The sequence below is a fragment of the Strigops habroptila genome, chromosome 1 (genome assembly GCF_004027225.2).
Source record: "Strigops habroptila isolate Jane chromosome 1, bStrHab1.2.pri, whole genome shotgun sequence".
Lineage (NCBI taxonomy): Eukaryota > Metazoa > Chordata > Aves > Psittaciformes > Psittacidae > Strigops > Strigops habroptila.
Window position 1 is genome coordinate 75,055,539 of NC_044277.2, and position 19,103 is coordinate 75,074,641.

At 36.0% G+C, this 19,103-nt stretch overlaps 1 protein-coding gene across 1 annotated transcript in view; it reads right to left on the reverse strand.

Moving 5' to 3' along the window:
- Positions 1 to 14,787: 14,787 nt before the first annotated feature.
- DNAH5 (dynein axonemal heavy chain 5) overlaps positions 14,788 to 19,103 on the reverse strand; it is a 121,958-nt gene continuing 117,642 nt past the window's right edge. The window contains exons 78-80 of the mRNA XM_030478857.1: positions 18,830 to 18,982; positions 16,727 to 16,958; positions 14,788 to 15,248 (exon numbers count right to left, since the gene is read on the reverse strand). Coding sequence (XP_030334717.1) covers positions 15,097 to 15,248; positions 16,727 to 16,958; positions 18,830 to 18,982 — 537 coding nt within the window. The 3' untranslated portion in view covers positions 14,788 to 15,096. The remainder of the gene's footprint in view (positions 15,249 to 16,726; positions 16,959 to 18,829; positions 18,983 to 19,103) is intronic.

Below are 19,103 nucleotides of genomic sequence, written 5' to 3' on the forward strand. Positions count from 1 at the left end.
TTGGCATCCCTGAAGTTTCACTGGGCTGAAATTGCCCCTGTGCAAGGGTCAGAATTGAGCATGGTGCAAATCAGCTCCTCTCACCTTTGAGTTGCTTCTCCTCTATAGTACATTCTGTCTCCGTTCCGCTAGGAATTTTCTTAAGGCACTTTCTCTGTCAGCGTGATATTCAAGATGACAAAATTCAGTTTCAGGCCCAAGCATGTTCTAAACTGCAACACTAGGGGATCTGACTTGACTTAGAAATTCAGCAGCCTGTAAAGAAAACTTGCACAAAAAATGAGAAGCACAACATTTCTTTTTGCTAGTTTGTAAGTTACATTCAGCTTTTCTTGGAATGATAGGCAACACACATGGCCAAAAGTCTCTGGCTGAATACAACACGAAGTAGGAGAAAAGGATGTAACATGTCAGGTTTTGCTGGTGACGCATTCTTCATTTCTCTTTCTCTCGCATTTGTGAAAAAAAAGCCATTAACCATTGAAAGGTTCATGACTCAAAATATTTTCCAAAAGCTTGCTGTCAGGCATCTGCATGCCCTTTAGGTGAAAGTACATCCATCTGAGTGCACCCCTGAGAACACAGACTGAGAGGGAGTTCTTTTAGTCAAGTCTATTCAGTTATGGCAGGTAACTACTTAACCTGTCTGACTATACAGTATTGATTAAAATAATTAAAGGATCACTGCTTCACTGCTCTAGAGATTTTAGATTGATATGCAGAAGTGCACAGAGTAGTAGCAACACTCAGGACAACACAGTATCAAGTATTGTTCAGATTTACTTCCTCACCTCCTTTTTTCCAATATAGAGGTTGTTACCTCATCACAATTAATCGTGCCTTGTTTAGTTAATTACTCTTGATTATGCGGTTGCTAGAGAAATTTAAACACTATAGGGATTTTTCTAACGCAGAAAGCCTTTTCTAAAGTACATTCTCTAATCAAGCAGCAATTATGTTATTCCCCACTAACACCATGAGCATGCTGACCCAGCTAGTCTGGCAACTACAAAGAGAAAAAATACATAGCAACAGTGACTACTCCATAGAAACAACAGGAACAAAAGGAAAATCCACAGAAACATTTTAAATGTTCACACTTGGTCATTTCACTGCTTTGGGTCTTATCATTTCAGCAAAAAGGTTCTAGCAGAAAAAAAAAAAAAAAAATCCAAAAAACCCCACAATGGTTTTGTCAGAAACAATAAATACATTATTTGTACAAAAATGTTTAAAACATTTAACAAATAAATAATAAAAAAACCCCAAACGCAACGCAAACAATGGAACCTTAAAAACGTGAAACCAGATGATAATCAATTGGGAAACTTGCCAGGAATAGGTTGTCTGAAAGAAACAGAGTCACAGAACTCACTACTGGCTCCCAACTGAGACTGAAAAACAGCAGCAAACACTTTGGGGTGACTAACTACCTAGAAATTAACTTTAGGGAATTCTTCAGTATTGCAACATTTTGGGGGTGTACACTTATAACTAAGTCCCACTTCTACTCTTCTTCCAATAAATTAGTATCAAGATACAGGAATCATTGGTGCAAAACCACGCTTTACAATAGAAGCCTATAACTGATGCAAAGTCTGTTCTTGTTTCTAGACTCCTATGCCACTTTTGTAACCTCTTTCTCCACCTGCTCCATCTCTGCTAGTTATCTTCTTCCTTGTTCTTGTCTTAAACCTCTACGTTCCCAGTCAGTTCATAACCTTTTTTTCTTCCCTACTCCCATCTGCTTTAAACTGTATCCTGGCTCTTCTTTATATTGTTCTCTACCTCCTCCATATGTCAATCTTGGCTTTATTCCCCAGTCTCTTATTCTTCTCTTTCTCAACATTCTCAGCTGCTCCCCTCTCAGCTGATACATGTGTTGTCCCACACATGGCCAGGGTACCCTGCAAGGAAGCAGGACCCCGAGGAGATTTTTCTCATCCTCAAGGAGTCACAAGAAATCATTGTGGATAAAGTGGCTCCAGTAAGCATATTGGAGAAGTCAGGGGAGAGCTGAAGACTAAATAGTTCATAAATGTTAATGACAGCCCTGATAATTCAATGTACTGCACATGTAAACCAGTTTCATCCTCAACTGTAAAAATTTAGCCAAGATGCCAGCAACTGCAAAAATAATAATCTGCATAAAATATCAAATAAATTTTGCTATGTGCCTCTTATAAGTGGCCTCTTATAAACTGGAAAGAAATATGTTTAATTGTTAGATTACTTTCTTAGGTAAGGTAGTTCAGAGAATTTCTATCAAGTTTAAGACTTGTTGTGTAGCCTGAATTCACTTAAATACCTGGTTTCTACTCAAACATTCCCCATGTCTTCTGTGATCACCTGCACTCAATTTCTGTATTTCTGCATCATATGCAGTGCTTCTTATAGAACTTGTATATCTACTTTTAAGAAAATATAACTTTCCTGCTGTTAATTGTTAATTGTGGCATAATATTATGTGTTAATTTTAGCATAAAACATTCAAGACATTATGGCTTAAATCAACAGTTTTTGCTTCTAACTAATGACCATTCAAGATATAACTGTTTTCAGGAATACTGCATGAACATTTCTTAATGCCATTTTTAAATTTTCATTAAAAATAGCTAAAGAATAATTCTATCTTGCAGGTTTTCTATAGTTAAATTGACAGTGTCTTCAAAATTTCCTATCAGTCAGCACAGTAGCATAATATGCCCCTCAAGTATAAGCTGAGACTCAGCTGTACTGCACTGGTTTGAAAACCATATATATTTTTTTTAATTGATTCAAACACATATCCCGTTGATCCACCCTGGTGAGACCCCACCTGGAGTACTGACTGACCTCTGCAGTCCTTAGTACAAGAAAGACATGGACCTGTTGGATAGGGTCCAGAGAAGGGCCACGAAGGTGGCCCTTTCCTCTCCTATGAGGAAAGGCTGAGAGAGTTGGGGTTGTTCAGCCTGGAGAAGTGAAGGCTCCAGGGAGACCTTATTGCAGCCTTTCAATACTTACAGAGGCTTATAAGAAAGATGGGGACAGACTTTTTTAGCAGGGCCTGTTGTGACAGAACAAGCGGTAATGGTTTTAAACTAAAACAGGGTAAATTCAGGCTAGATATAAGGAAGAAATTTTTTACAATGAGGGTGGTGAAATAGTGGAACAGGTTGCCCACAGAGGTGGTAAATGCCCCATTCCTGGAAATATTCAAGGCCAGGCTGGATGTGGCTCTGAGCAACATGATCTAGTTCAAGATGTCCCTGCTCACTGCAGAGAGGTTGAAGCAGATGGTCTTTGGAAGTCCCTTCCAACCCAAACAGTTCTATGATTCTATGATTAGAGACTATCCAAGACAGAAGCTGGACTTGTTTTTATATATCACCAGAAAATACAAGATGTATGCTTGCATTCAGCCTCACTATAAATATTATTTATTCATTTCCAAACATGATTAAGAACTTTCATTTTTTAAAAACACTTCAATGTGTGCCTTTCGAGCACTCATTCAAGAGATGGTGATATAAAGGGGTTTGCCTTTTTTTCTATTTTTTATATAGCAGCCATAAAATCATTCAGAATCTTCTATGTATGTTTACTTAATCTGTTACCGTATTTCCTTTCATATTCCTATATCATATTGTCAATAAAAATGGGAATGAGAGAAATACAGAACTCTGACACTTTGCTTTAAAACTAAGATTTCATATTAAACATACTCTATGCAAAACAGCAACATATCCAGAGATTTTAGAAACCAATAACTTCAAGGAACCCTTTCAGGTCAGTATCTTCAATGCAAGCAGGGTTTTGAGGGGATTTTTTAGTTCATTATTTTTTCTCTAGAAAGTTCTGTTGCATTCAAAGGTTGAATGATTCTTTTTTTTTTTTTTTTTAAGGGTGAGGAATTATCTATTTAAAAAAAAAAAGTTAACAAACTTTTATTATGCCAAGGAAGCAATCTGCAATGTTTAACACAGTTCTCCCCTAATTATCTAGCCTTTACAAAACTATTTTACACATATTCAAGAAAGAACTGCAGAGACCTGAACCATGCTCTTAATTCACTTCAGTAAATGTTTTATGAGCAGAGGTACATTTGGACAGAACCCCAAGATTTTATTCTACTACTGTCATTTTTCATTATGACTGTTTATCTAAAGCAGCAAAATAAATTTTAAGAGTTCAGGAAGTCAGAACATGCAGCACTTAAGACATATTTTGCATGCAAAAGTAATGTTGAACAAATTAAAGAATCAAGTTATTAAAAGCAAGTCCAAAGCTTTACAACTCATTAGTGCTACCAGTTTATCCTGCAGCGAGCTCTTTCCTTCTTCTTCCAAAGCCTACCTGCTACAAAGTTACACACACAAGACTAAGCCCAGGTGCCTTTGGGCATCACCAAACCCTGAGAGTTGATGGAAGGCTTCTCACCTCAAAAAAATCAAACAGGTTTTGTATGGGATGTCTCTCTGTTCATCATATTCCTGAAACTAAAGTCTGACTGCTTCACGAATGCATACAGCAACAAACCAAATATGTGAGTCTCTGAGAAAACTTGCTATTGCGGTATGCCTGGTTTCAGTGACAATTATACTCTTGCTTGGGCACTCCTGCACCTTCTATATAATTAATGTTATTACCTTGACAGCACAGTGTTTCTGTGCATCAAAAGTTGAATGGACATCATGCAGCAATCGTGCTACACTTGCCATCTGTTTTTCCTATTCTCTATTTGCCAGCAAAATCGATTTTGGACTTCTATAATAACCCTAGAACATTTTTACAATATTAGACATTATTTTACATGGTCTTCCAAAGTTAACCTATGGAAAGATACTGCAACTGCACTGTCACTGGTATTATTCAGGGCACTGCATCAATGCTAGATTTAAAAAAAAAAAAAAATAAAAAAAAAAATCCCTTGTTGCATAATAAACAGTGCTAACATTATTTGAAATCTAACTCATACAGCAAAACCCCCCCTTAGGCTAGAAGAAACACTGTGTTATCCAGCATTTGAGAGGTCTGCAAACACAACTTAATGATTTTTATCACTAGCACATCCCCTTTAAATCTCATGGAGATTAATTTGAAGGGGCCTGACAATAGGTACACTTGATTTACACAGAAAACAATATGCTACATACAGCTACTTATTTGTGAAGTTTAGAGCAGGAAGTGTCCATACACTAACGCCAACCTGAAAAGATTATTAATTTTTATCAAAAGCTAACATAACATGAAAACATACCTCTTGATAAGCAATGTTCTGAACAAGCAAGTATGCAGTCAGATATGGTGGCTTTCAGGATACTGAAAAGGTATTTTTGGAAAATGAGACAGGTTGTTTGGGGTTTTTTTATTACCGTATTGTTGTGCACACCTAGAGGCACAAATTTGTAAGAATTCCTACAGTTCTTATGAACTACACTTATCCACTTTCTCAGTTGCAACTTAGATCTAGAAGATTCTCTCTCCTGTATTATTGACACTGAAGCTCACACCATTTTTACATTCTCAATAATTACATCGCTAATTTTTCATTACTATGTTACTAATTTTTAGCATAGATGATATTTTTGTTAAAATAAAAGAATTAAAAGAATATGCTACTTTTCCGTGTTAAAAAGAAAAAGCTTAAATCATGATAAATTTAGGAAAACAGAAAACCCGCATGTTTCTTCACTGAATTATCATAAAAGCAATTATTTCATCCTGGGTTCTTCAGTTTCTGGACAAATGTTCCAGACATGGAAACGCAATATTTATTCCCTGTCCTATGTACACTAGGCCACTTACAGCAAAGTTTATGTGATACATAGCTTTTAAATAGGTCTGTTCCCTCTAACGCAGCAGAAGTTAAACATTGCAGTAGTCTCGTGGAACACTGTCTTCAAAACTGTCTCTGCAAATGTAAGTTAAAGCCTTAAGTATCAGGAATTATCTGATATATGATGATAATCAACATAACAAATAATAATGAAATCTAGTGCTTTACTTCTTTAGAAGATACATCCTCATGAACATTTGCAGTAGCTTAACAATAAACTGCATACACTTAGATTTGGCCAGCTAACTTTTATTGGGACTCTTTCTTGAACCTCAGAGGTCATTACTTCTCGCCTTACAGCAACACATATCTAACTCCACAAATTCCACCAGACACAGAGGGTGAACTTTTCAGCCTCCTCAATAAGCCAGTATATATGCTTTCCTGCTTAAACAGTGGCTGAATCAGTTCCGTAAATAAATACAGAAATAAGCTCCACTTTCCAAACCAAATTCCCTAAGCCACTTAGCAATTGCTTCTACATAGATACCAAAGCATCTGTTAAAAAAAAAAAATCAAACCCACAAACCAAGGAAAAAAGAAAAAACACAAGAAAAAGAAAAAAAGCAAAGAAAAATGTCATTTGAGAATGGCATATACCAAGTATTTTAAAATCTTAAAAAAAAAATACTTTTCATATATGTATAAATGTGTATATACTGAAATGTATGCAGCTATGCACCCTATATGTGGATTGTATCAGTTACATTTTATTACATATCATGTAGTAGAAGGTGCTTGCTCTGCAGGTGCAAGCTATGGCTTGCTATGATAGCTCCAGGTAAAGCTAATTAATGATGATTATAGAAGGGTTGTTCTCAACTGTTTGATTCTGAACTGTTTGTGTGGCAAGGCAAGCCTTTGCAATACACACACACATATGCCTTCCTCCCCCCCCTGCCCCAGAGAGGAGGCCAAAATGTTAAAAGGCATTGGGAAATAAAGGCAAAGTCGAAGGGAGGCTGATCTACCAGATAATGTTTGTCAAAGAATAAAATAAAAACCCACTGTTAAGCCCAGTGTTAGCCAGAATGAAGCATGCCAGTGGAAGATGACATCTGAATAGCTGGCAAGCACAACTGCCTTGAGTGCAAAGACAGATGGTATATTCTGTGGCAGAAGATAGCTGAAGCCAGAGAAATACAGAAAGTTTATCAATTAGTAAAATCCAAAACACCAAAAAAAAAAAAAAAAAAAAAAATTAAAGAGACAGAATTTCAGGTGCATCTTTAGATGATGGAACCTAATAACACACAGGAAATGGAAGAGAAAGTTATTCATTACAGTACTGCACACCTCATGTCTGAGCAGTTCAGGTATTTTGAAAAGTTCACAGAGAGATCACTTTTCTAACTCATAGTCTTTCTCATTCACTACCTGAAATGCAGCAGGTGGTCACTGTTCCTTAGACACACAGATGATACTTCTTTTGTACTGAAAGCAGTTAGACTGTGAAATAAACCACAGCTAACGGCATGGAAAGCACAATAAACACTGGTTTTCTAGTTAGGTTAACTTGAACTAAACAACAACCCAATATGCTTTAAAATTTTCTTCTACATGCATGAAGTTTTAACTGTCACTTCCTTTGTAATTCTCAAGAAAAAGCTCTTTTCTCGACTACTTTGCTGACACCTAGTGAGCTTCAGCTCAAACAGCTTCATGCACACGAGCTCCTAGAAAAAAAGAGGGTGGTAACAGAGCAGCTGTTCTTTTCATTCCACTTGCAGTGAAATATTTTATATGGCCATGTCTGCGATTCAGCAGAGTGCTGAATCATATCAACTCAGAGAACACTGTAATACTGATGAGATGTAAAAATGCAGAAAGATGGTAAAGAGGAGAAAGAGAAAAGAAGCATAATGAAAATAAGTGATGGTCAAAGTCTCCCTCTCAGCCTATATATCTTTTACAAGGATGGCTGACTGACTCAAAGAAACTTACCACTGATTGTGACTTCAGTCTTTTCCTTTCTGTGTCTCACACATTTAACTGGAATAACTCAGTGCCTGTAACTTCCAGTTAATGACTACTTTGTTGTTTGTTTTTAATGTAAAATATAAACTACAAACGACTCCTTATAATTGTCTTAAAATTAATTCCAATCTAATTCTATCATTACAATAGTATAAACACATCACTTTATCCTTGGCTTAGTTTGAGAGAATGGCAATTCCACATGAAAATCTCAGCTTCACTGAAATGGCTTAATATTGCCTAGGAAACAGATATCAGTTAGATTATATGGCATTTCTGACACCAAGAAATTCTGCAACTTACAGTGGACACAAAAGCAATTAAAAAAAAGAATCAACCTTCTGTTTTAAATTGAAATTGAACAGCTGAACCTGAATGGTGCCTACCCATGATAACAATAACAAACAAGATCGCATTTTATTTCCCTGAAAAATGGCTCCAAGAGGTCATGATCATTAGTCTTGCATAGAAAATAAGACAACCACCTGTGCTACCCATTGCCATGTAAGTTAGTCTTACAAAACGCACAGATATCTAGATGCTGAAAAACACCTATGCAGAGAGAGTTGGGACTGCTCTAAACTTTCAGAATAACAAACTTACTTAGGTTTAATTAGCCTAACTTCACTGACATAAAAGAAGCCACTAAAATAAACACTAAGTACGTCTTTCTGTTATAAACAGAGGTGTTAAGGAATGCACAGGCTGAATATGACTACAAAACACTAGAGAATACACTATTTTGTAATGAAAGAAATTAGCTAGTGCCTGCAGAGTGTGCTTCTCTTACAGTGCTCACTGCTACTTTCCTCATAAGCCTGTTATCTCGGTTTAGACACTTCAGCCAGTCAGAACTTAGTCCTGCATTTAAATAGAAAGTTCATTCAATCTATTTCTTTCTCCAAGGCACAAAAATCAAATTTCCAGCTAGAGAAGAGAGCATACTTAAAGTGCTCTGGGATTATCATCTTAACTTTCACGTTCTGGCTGCTGAACTTCTGGCACGAAAAGCAGATTATGCCTAAACCAGTTATAGCTATATGTCTATAATTCGTATTTTATGCACATGAGATTATCAGTTACTGGTGAAAGATAAAACTGTTCAGATAAAATATCATTTTTCTGTATTATTTGCTTTGCAAATATATTAGGAACAGCATATTTGAGCATTAGACCAGACCTTAATAAAATCTCCATGTTTAAGCAGCTTTTTGTAAACTGCAATTAATTGTTTGTAACTGCAATATACACTTTATTGGTTAGCTACATCTAAGTGTGATTAATTGAACTTTTTGACTTATAGGTCAGACACTACCACATGATGTATTTTGCCTTTACTCATGATAAATTTCAGACTCAAACTCTACTACACGACTCAATAAACAATTACCCTAAAGTTCCTAAGTAAATTATTTTTCTGTTGCTAAATTTCAAAGAAAATCTCTGTCACCCAAAGGCAAATGTAAGCTTTCATTTTGTGGAAAAAAATAAAAAAGTAAAAAATTATTAATGTATACTTTTCTCTATACACACTTAGTATTTTCATAACTCACTTGGTTTGGCCTAAGCTGCAAAAGACGTGTTTTTTTAAAAAAATATATTAGCTAATGACAAAAAATGGACCATTTAATATGTCATTCACTAAGATGGTGTATTAATTGTAATTGATATATCCACAATTATTGCTTCTACATTTACCCTTTACAAAAATAATTATGGGTTTTAAATAGTATAATCAAAGACATAATGTATTCCCACTGAAAAAAAAAAAAAAAAAAAGGTGAAAAGAGAAACAGACCAGGCAAGATTATTTTATCAAGCAAGTTCAGGAGCAGAGATGCTTTATTTGAAATGCTTTTACCCTTTAGCCTTAACCTTGTTTTAGATGAATGGCAGAAACTGCTTTGTTCTCATTTCAATTGTCTGATCCCTCCTCAGATCTCTCTTATCTCCACTTAATGCAAAGAACAACTTGTTGAGAAAAAAGCACAGAGATGATTTTCATCGAATGTCACATTGCCATCACTTGGCTTGTAAAACCCACAAGGTGCAAGATACAGCAACAGGCACCAAAGCCCTGAACTGTCTATATATATATACATGCCTTTCACTGTCAGAGGCTTTTGTAAATACCAACAATTTAATCCTTGCAACATACCTGACTACCATATTCCCAATGCACCGATACTAGAAAAACAAAACCAGCATGATTAAATTCACTGAGAACTGTATCCAAATTCCACATGCCCTCAGTTCCTCAATATAAACTGTTTAGTGCTGCTACTTTCTGTACAGCCATAGGCACTGTGAATCTACCACGCAATCAAACCATTGAGACAATTTGGAATGGTAACAGAATTCTCAAAGATTTGATATGATAACCAAAAACACATATAAGCCTGAAGCTTTCTTGTCTAGTGTGAGAAAAGCACAAGTACACTATATGTGTCTAACAACCAGCACCTTCATAACATATTGCCAGTCTTAGTAATTGTTTTATAGTTCAGTATACAGGTGGTATAAGGGATAATGCATTTTAATTTTATATCAAAAAAATACACTAGAAAATTTACCAATTTTCATTATGATGCAGCTGACCAGCAATGCCTTAACTACACTAAAAAGACAGGCATATCACCTTTTTATACAGAATACATTTTTGATTCATTTGAATAAAAGCTTCTGGTAAAAGCACAACAGTGCAAAAACTGGAACTGCAAGCCACTTAACCCTGACATATTTAAAACACGTGCTCTTAAAATACATGCCTAGTTAGGAACCAAATGTATGCCATTTTTGTAAAGAAATCTAGCAGAAATAAATCTACAGAGATACTGGAGAGAGTCCAATGAAGGGCCACAAAGATGATGATCTAGAGCATCTCTCCCATAAGATAAGCCTTAGAGAGCTTGGACTGTTCAGCCTGGAAAAGAGAAGGCTGAGGGGGGATCTTGTTAATGTGCATAAATACCTGAACGGAGAGTGCAAAGATCGAGCCATTACCCCTTGTCTTATTGCAACAGGCCTTGCTAAAAATTTTGTCCCCATCTTTTGTGTAAGCCCCTGTTAAGTAACGAAAGTTAATACAAAGGAATTGATTTTTGCAAATGATGACTCAGGAAAGGGAATATATTGAACACATCTTATTTCACAAAGCGTTTCTAGACATTCTTTGCAAACACGCTCTTGTCACAATCTTATACAGTGCCAACAGGCTTCATCAACAGTCAACGCTTACTTTCTGAGTACCTACTGATCAGATTAAAAAAGAAAGATAAGATGATCCACTTGTAGTGTCCTTCCCAAACTAATCCACTGTTACTTTGCTGGGAATCACAGATCATTCAGAGCAAGTGAGGTGTATAGGAACTAAATCGGTTATGCAAGTCAGTGGGGGAGAGGCTTTGGGAGAAGAGCTATGTATATTGGCTGTCATACCTGTGGCAGTTTATCAGAGAAACTGAATACTTAGTTATTTACAGACAATTCATGTAAAAAGAGTGTCTTAAGTTACAATGCCTTCTGTAAACCATGTTAAGCTCTTTTCACAGAATGTTACAGTTTTCTAACTCTTTTTTTTTTTTTTGGTGTAAATTTCTTGTTCTAAGCACCTTTTGAAAAAAAAAATTGTTTTTACATCAGCAGTCAAATACCTGTTGTTTTTCTTGACAAAACCCCATATCTCATACCCTCTGACAGCAAAACCTAAAATAACTACTTCAGTTCTCAGAGTGATTGCAACACAAATAGTAGCTTTACTAAAAAGTTAAGGGGCAGTATCCATTTCAAATCATAGCTCTACCTGAAAAATATTTTAACCATGTTGTTCTTACCACTCATTCTTCTGCTAGCGTTTCCAGTGTTGGTTCAATAGCCCCTTAGTTTGGATATTTATTTTAAACATTGAATAATCAAGTAAGTACCAAGATATTTCTATTTTGATGTGCAGACTTCATAGGCAAATTTAGATTGGCAACATGTTTTCAAGCCTAAAACCCTTCAGATATTTGTATAGAATTAAAAAACACATACTAGGGAAACACTGAACTTTCTTCAGCATTGATTTCATTATCAAAAGAATTTAATGAAGATAGTTCAAAATGAGAAATACTTCATAATCCAATTTGTATATATACCATAACAATGTACTTTTGATTAAAAAATCCTTTTCAATGATTACAGCTGTACTTACTGTTAATTTGCAACTGAACTGCTTACTGTGATAAAAACTTGGCCTTTTCTCCTTCTTCATAATCTCTGAAAGTGGAATAAATCACAATAGTGAGAATAAAAAGTTCTGTGTGAATGTTACAGTGAATGATCTATGAGCTAAAGTCTTTCTGAAGAGAAGCTCAGAAACAAAACCTTTCTACCCAGTATAAACTACCACAGCTTAGTGTACGTTTTGAAAGATTAGGTTGCTTGTTTTAAAAATACTTCTAAAATTTATAAGGAATTTCAAAGATTCTAATGATGCATTGATATCTCCCCCTTATTCAGAAGGTTATTTTACCATTAATTTCTAAGATAAATTTGTATAACATTCTCAAAAATAGATGTATTTATCATGCCAAATATCAGAAAGAAAGCAATACTTTCTGTAATCCTGCATTTTTCCAGACCCTCAATTTTATAGTGCTGCATGCTTAATAATAGCACAATTTATGCCCGTGAATGCTTTTTCTCAAGTAATCTGTTCAGTACCAATAGCAGAGCCAAATGTGGAGAAAGTACATCCAGTTCTATAGTATGTCAGGGCTGGTTATTTTATTGATACTCCTTTCCATAGAAACATTTTATTACCCACTTCTGCTATGAAGATGAACAAAACAGTTCATTTTTTCACCTGTTTGAAACCGTATGTCAGGGAGCAGCAAGGGCAGGCTACTTGGAAAGAAAAGTGGAGCTGGGAGCCAAGAGTCACAGCAGGATGGGCAGGGCCAGGCTCTCTTTGACAAGGGCACAGTCCCACTGCACCTGAACAAAAAAGGAGAGCAGGCCCATGACAGCAGCCAGGGCCAGCTAGCATATCAGTGACTGCCAGATGGGACTGTAATAACAAGGCAGATCTGAGGACATGCCAGAAAGTTTAGTGAGCAAGGCAGTGCCTGACCTGAGGAGGGTAGCCAAAGTGTGCCACAGATCAGTGATTGCCAGGGAAGTCTGCGGTATTGAGGTAGGTCCAATTCCAGATGCACCAAATTGTCTCCCAACCCAGGCAGCGAGATCCCTGGGAGAGCAAAGCTGTGCACGCTGGCCCCCATCATGATAGTGCATGTCAAAAGAGCTTTTCATTGAACTTTCCCTTGCCTCATCAGTCCATCCTGCTGGTGGTTTTGCAGACATCTGAAGAGCCCAATGCCAAAAACCTCTTAAGAAACAGAGCTAGTGGAACAGAAATTAACAGTTTACTGCTAACATCAATGGCTTCACTGATCTAAACAATCTTTGGCATAACTAGGATCACCAGTGTGTATTTATTGGGGGACTACCCTTTTCCCCACCACCATCACAGAAAAATCACACTTTGAAACAAATGTGCACAGTTCACCCACTGAGAATTACCACAGGCTTTGACATCTCCATTGCATCTACAGCATTAATGGTACAAACAAATCCACTGTTTCAAAGGTGGCATTTGAAGTTTATGTGGCTTGAAAATTCTCAGTGTGAATGACTTGCACAAGGATGGAGTACGTGCATCTTCTACAGAGATGAAGGTCCTCGTGAAAGACACAAGTCCACAGGAACTCAGAACTCCACTGCGCATCTGAAGGATCTCCTGGAAGTCTGTGCATGGTGCTCCAAGGTCCAGTAAAGAACAATTCAGCCCTCCAATCATACATTTATTTATTGGCATGACTACATTAAAAAATATTTCCTAAAGGAGATTTTCATGCATTTTATCAGTTTCACTGTGAGTTATTTAAAAAAAAAGAAAAAAAAAGAATAATTCCAAAATGAAAGGGTAATGAAAAGACCTCTACACCTAGAGTTTCAAACAGAATCAATGTTCCACATAAGTTTCATAACTGGTTTGACCGTAGAAATGAATGCTGAAGTCTCCACTAAAATACAATTATTCTGTTGTCTTCTTTTTTTTTTTTTTTCCTTAAATACTAGTTTTAGGGAAGAGATGTATTAATTATGTTTATTTAAGAAACTAATTAATGCACCCTTCAAATTCCACTTATTGATTTGACATAAAATTGAAATCAGCTTCTTCATTGTAGCATTTATACATGGAAGAATGCACCAGACCTATTGGTTCTTCCTGCTTCCTCTTCTGCAGCACCTGTTACTGTGAATGGCTAGTGGACTCTAAGATACGTGACTTACTGGACTTAGCAACAAAAATACCCTGGCTTTTTGATTATTAAATATATGTGCTTGATGTGTGAAGCCATTAGTGTTCAACTAAATGGAGCTGCTAACATTTCTTCCTTAAGATGGGTTTCTACATGAAGTTTCCTGTCAAGCTGACACACCAAAAAGACTGTAGCACTAAAATCACAACATTGCAAAACTAGAGCAGAAACAAAACTAAAATTGATATCATAAAACCAATAACCTTGACGAATCTGATGTACTAGCACATGAAAAACTATCCAAGCATTCTTATTGAATATTTTCTTCCTATCCATTACATATTTATAAGTCAGGAGCCAGATAGAAAGGAATTCTGGCAGCTGTCAAACGTTTGTTTTCCTATGTAACACCATGAAACTGCTCTCCAAATGGTCAAAGAGGCGTAACATTTTTCCAGTCTCATCTTCCTTATTTAGACAGCAAGCAAACTAGAAGCTATCAGCTAGGAGATAAATCTTAGGACATCGTCTTGAGAGTTATTAACTAATATGAATGAGCAACTGGGCTTAGCTTTCCACAGATACGCACACACGCGTGCACACACAAAAGAAAAGCTTTTCATTTAGCTACTTGAAGGTAAGCCCTGATACAAGAATATTTACCACTGAACAGTAACAACATTCAAGTCAATGAATTTTTATTCAAGATAAAATTAAGCACACAATAGTGAGATGGGAACACTAAATATTTATCATGATTTTTGAAGACATCAAAGGTAACATTTGAAGCTTATTCACCAAACTTGATATCACTGTAAGATTTAGCATTCACAAGCCTAGAGGTTTATTAAGAACAGTTTTCTAAAAATAATATAATGGAGTCTATGCCTTAGAAAATATATTTTTAGAAGTGATCCGTTGTACAGCTAACTACATATTGATGTTTAGATTTAAAAACAGAAAAGAACCCTTAGAAAACTTTTTTTTACATTACTTGACATCACACAGAAGTGCTACCCCACGCAGTACCCAGTGCTCCGGAGGCTGAAGGGTTTTAAGATCCATGACAGCAATGTAATTCTTATCTGTTCTAATGGTCTTTTTGTAGACTGGACATGAATAAAGATGTGGATCTTTTGAAGCTAAAAAGACAGAAGAGACATAAAAACCAATGAAATTAGGTGGAAAAACCAGGGCCCTAAGAGACTGGGCACAGGGCAAATGTAAAAATTGAAGTTTAATAGCACACAGCTCTCCATTACCAACAAAGAAAACTCTTATTTGATTCTCACACTGTCCACTACTGTGTTATTGACAGCTGAAGGCCCCATATGGCTTGAAATTCCTGTAGGTTTAAGATTAGTGTAAATGGACACTCTAACGTGATTAGCGTCATCATTAGTTCAATCTGCCCACTGAATATTACTTCTTATCAGTACATTATTAATGTGTCAAAATAAAAAATGCCCAATTTTCAACCACCTATTTTGAAATGCATTTAGTATTTCAGAGTATAAATCATCAACTTCTTCACTACAGAATTAGAACAGTAGTCGAGTAACGCTTAGTACTTCAGTGAGTGTTCATTGTTTAGCATCTTGGCTGCTTTCACAGTGATCATGACTCTTATAAAAGATCAGCTACACAAAACAGCATGCAAGCAGGTTTTGCTTGTGGAGGTGGAATGCTTTTCAACAGAAGTTTCGAATTTTACATTCAAGAGTGGATAGCCCTATCCTATTTTACATCCCCATTCAACAGCATTTCCTATTTTGTATGCAACCCCACACACACATTAACCTAAACTATACATTTCCACAAAAAGCTGTCCTTCAGCCCCATAAATTTCCTTTCCATTCTTACAGTCCTTTTCTGCCTCAAAACCAAAACTTCTTCCACCATCTCACTCTACCTCTTGCTTGCTTCTGTTAGCTCAAAAATTGACTTGTCCACAAAAAAAAAATAAAAATGCATTTTTATAATTATGAGTTACATATACACATTATCTGAAATACCTAATACTAGATGTTTTTATACATATATGTTACATATACGTACTTATATAAGTTTTTATATATATAAATTACAATGGTTTTTATCATATGGGAAAGAAGTTGTTTGGGTTTAGGCTATAGAGGTTACAGGGTCACTGCCCATGGCAGGAGAATTGCAAGTAGATGATGTTTAAGGTCCCTTCTGACCCAAACCATTCCATGATTCTCTGATATAGAGATTACAGAGTTTAAGTATATAAATGTTGATCTTCTCAATCTAGGACACATTGTCAATGGAAGACTGAATGCAAACATGTTTTTTTCAGAGGTGGCAGAGAACAGCTCATCTGTAATGGGTTTAAAAAGTTATTAACACCATTAAGATCAGAAGATAGAGACGTTTCTAAATAATAGGGAAAAAAACATGCCTATTACCAAGGAAGATTGAAAGCTTATTTTATATGGAAGAGTCGTAAGTTTCCCCCATTGAAAGAGATTCAGTATGTATACAATGATCAGCAACAGCCTCAAAAAAATCCCTAAAGCCCAAAAGTGTTCCATGCAGTTGAATAAAAAGTTGCATTAGATTCTATCAAAATAATGTCCTTTACAATGCAGTTACTTACTGTTATTCTCTGCAAATATCCTTATAACTGGCATCATCTCAAAGAGCACCTTCGGCTTCGATTCAGTCAGTCTCGTGTTTCTTCTGTCCCAACCAGCTCCTTCCAAATACAGCCCATACACATAGACACCTTCTGAAGGAGGACTTGTGATATCATCCTTCATCCATTTAGTGACCTCATTGCACAGCACTACACTGTCAAGAGCCCATCCTTTGTTAGCCCTTGTTATTTCCTGCCCAAAATGAATGAAAGTACGGAGGTTACATTTTTACATGAGCCATTTTTCCCCAGCATTTATTAGCAAAAAAAAAAAACCCCACCACACAAAAAAAACCCCTATACTTCTCTACGAAATCCATGTTCACAGCAGTTTGACTTCTGTCTAAGCTTTTGAAGGCATGGTACTACAAGAAGATTTTCACTACTTTATCCACTATATTTTATTTTCAGTCTATTATATGCAATATCTTAAGACCATACTAAGTAACACAAACTCTGAATGCCAATGGTAACTGGCTCTTGCAAATATGAAAATTTCAGTTTTCATGAGATGAGAAAACATTAACTGGATGTGCTAAGTAAAACAGCTCCAGTGACAAAACCAAAATGCTTAATTTGCTGCATATTTTCTGGGGTTACCTTCCTTTTCCTGTACCTATACTTTCATTAACTGTATCTTTAACTAGGAGTAAAAGCTCACTCAGCTCCAAAGCTACATGAAGAGACTGCAAAAACCCAGAGAACACTTGAAGGTATACATGCTTAAGATTCAACATATACTTCAAATTTAGTCGGTTAATGCACTGGACAACATTCCTTTATCTTGCCCAATCCCTTGCTCTCCCATGCCATTAAGTTATGCCAGACCTGAGTGTTATCCCAGTCTTGTAAAAGTTTTCAAGATTTTTATTTGAAGTAATTTGAATTAATATTTTTCCCCTACTGCACTTAATTAGCTGCTCTAAAGGAACAGGAGAGTTACAGTTCAATGATCATTCTGGCTCTTCATCTTTCTCATTTCTATTTATTCCACCACATATCGAAATCCCAGAAAGTCATTTGGTTTTACTTGGGACATTATGCTATTATGTACCCACATTTTTTTTTCAGGGAACCAGAAAAGTTCTTCAAATTCCAACTCTTTCAGATCCCGCGGCTAAACCATTTCTACAAGCTTAGGTCCAAAAGAAAATCCCAGTTTAAGACTGTGAACTTGAAAGATCTCATTATGTTATTCCAAGGCTATGTGCCTGCAATTTTAGTAGAAGTAGGTCACCAATTAGAACTTCAGTTTGACAAACATCACACCACCTAGACCTCAGAACAAGAGGAGAGATTTTACTTCTCTGCAAATCTTCATTCTCTCTTTGAAAAGTTAGCTTTTTCTGAGGTCCCTCCTGAATATTTTTTCCCAATTTTACACATTCCAGACAATTGTGTCCAATGCCCCTCTATGCCAACCAACATAATTATTTATTGCTTCTTTTTAAAGTAAAAACTAGCTCACTTATCAAATGCAACTAGCATGCTGAGCAACCAACACAATCACCAATACGACAGAGACATACATTAACAAATACATCAAACTTTATACTTAGAGTGTATTAATAAAGGAAACTCTTTGCCACTTCATGAAGAGAGACTGAATCAGCTACTGAACTGCAGAAGTGTAATTTCAGGCTAATTCTGAATAGCTGTTCTGGCAAGTCTCCAGCCAGATAAATATTGAACACAGAACCAAAGGGAGAGAAAAAAGGAAAATAAATTTCTGAGCTTAGCACTTCTTCTCAGGAATATTTCAATGGTAACATTAGACATCACTTCTCCAGTCTATTTTAATAATGTTGTAAGGTAGCCCTTAATACACGAAGCTTGGTCAAAGTAGGAGATATATTTTAATATATTGGACATTGATATATGGAAAAAAGTATGGATAGAGGAAAAACACTTCACTTAGGAAAAGTTAGACAGTTATGCAGTTACGTATCTTTCCTGCTGACATGATGGAGCCATGTGTATAACTCAGCCTTTATCACAATATTTATTTTTCTTTTTTAAAGTATATCAAAGAATAAGGAGAGTGAGACTTTAAAAACAATTTACCTGTCTCACTGCAGTTAAAAATCCTTGAGGATTAAAAAACCCCGTCATCCAGAAGCACTTTGGTCGGCTTTCAAAAATCCACTTGTAAAACTGCTGATTTCTTTCTAGAAACTCAGTAAACCAGAAACCAAGAGTACTGGAAGCCCAAGATAACTGAAAATAGTAAACAGGATATTTATTTTTTAATTTTATTCAAAAGTTTCAAAACATCAAATTCATCTCAAGAAAAGGTAATTCTTCACAAGGTAGTAAACATCAATCTTAGCAAAGCATA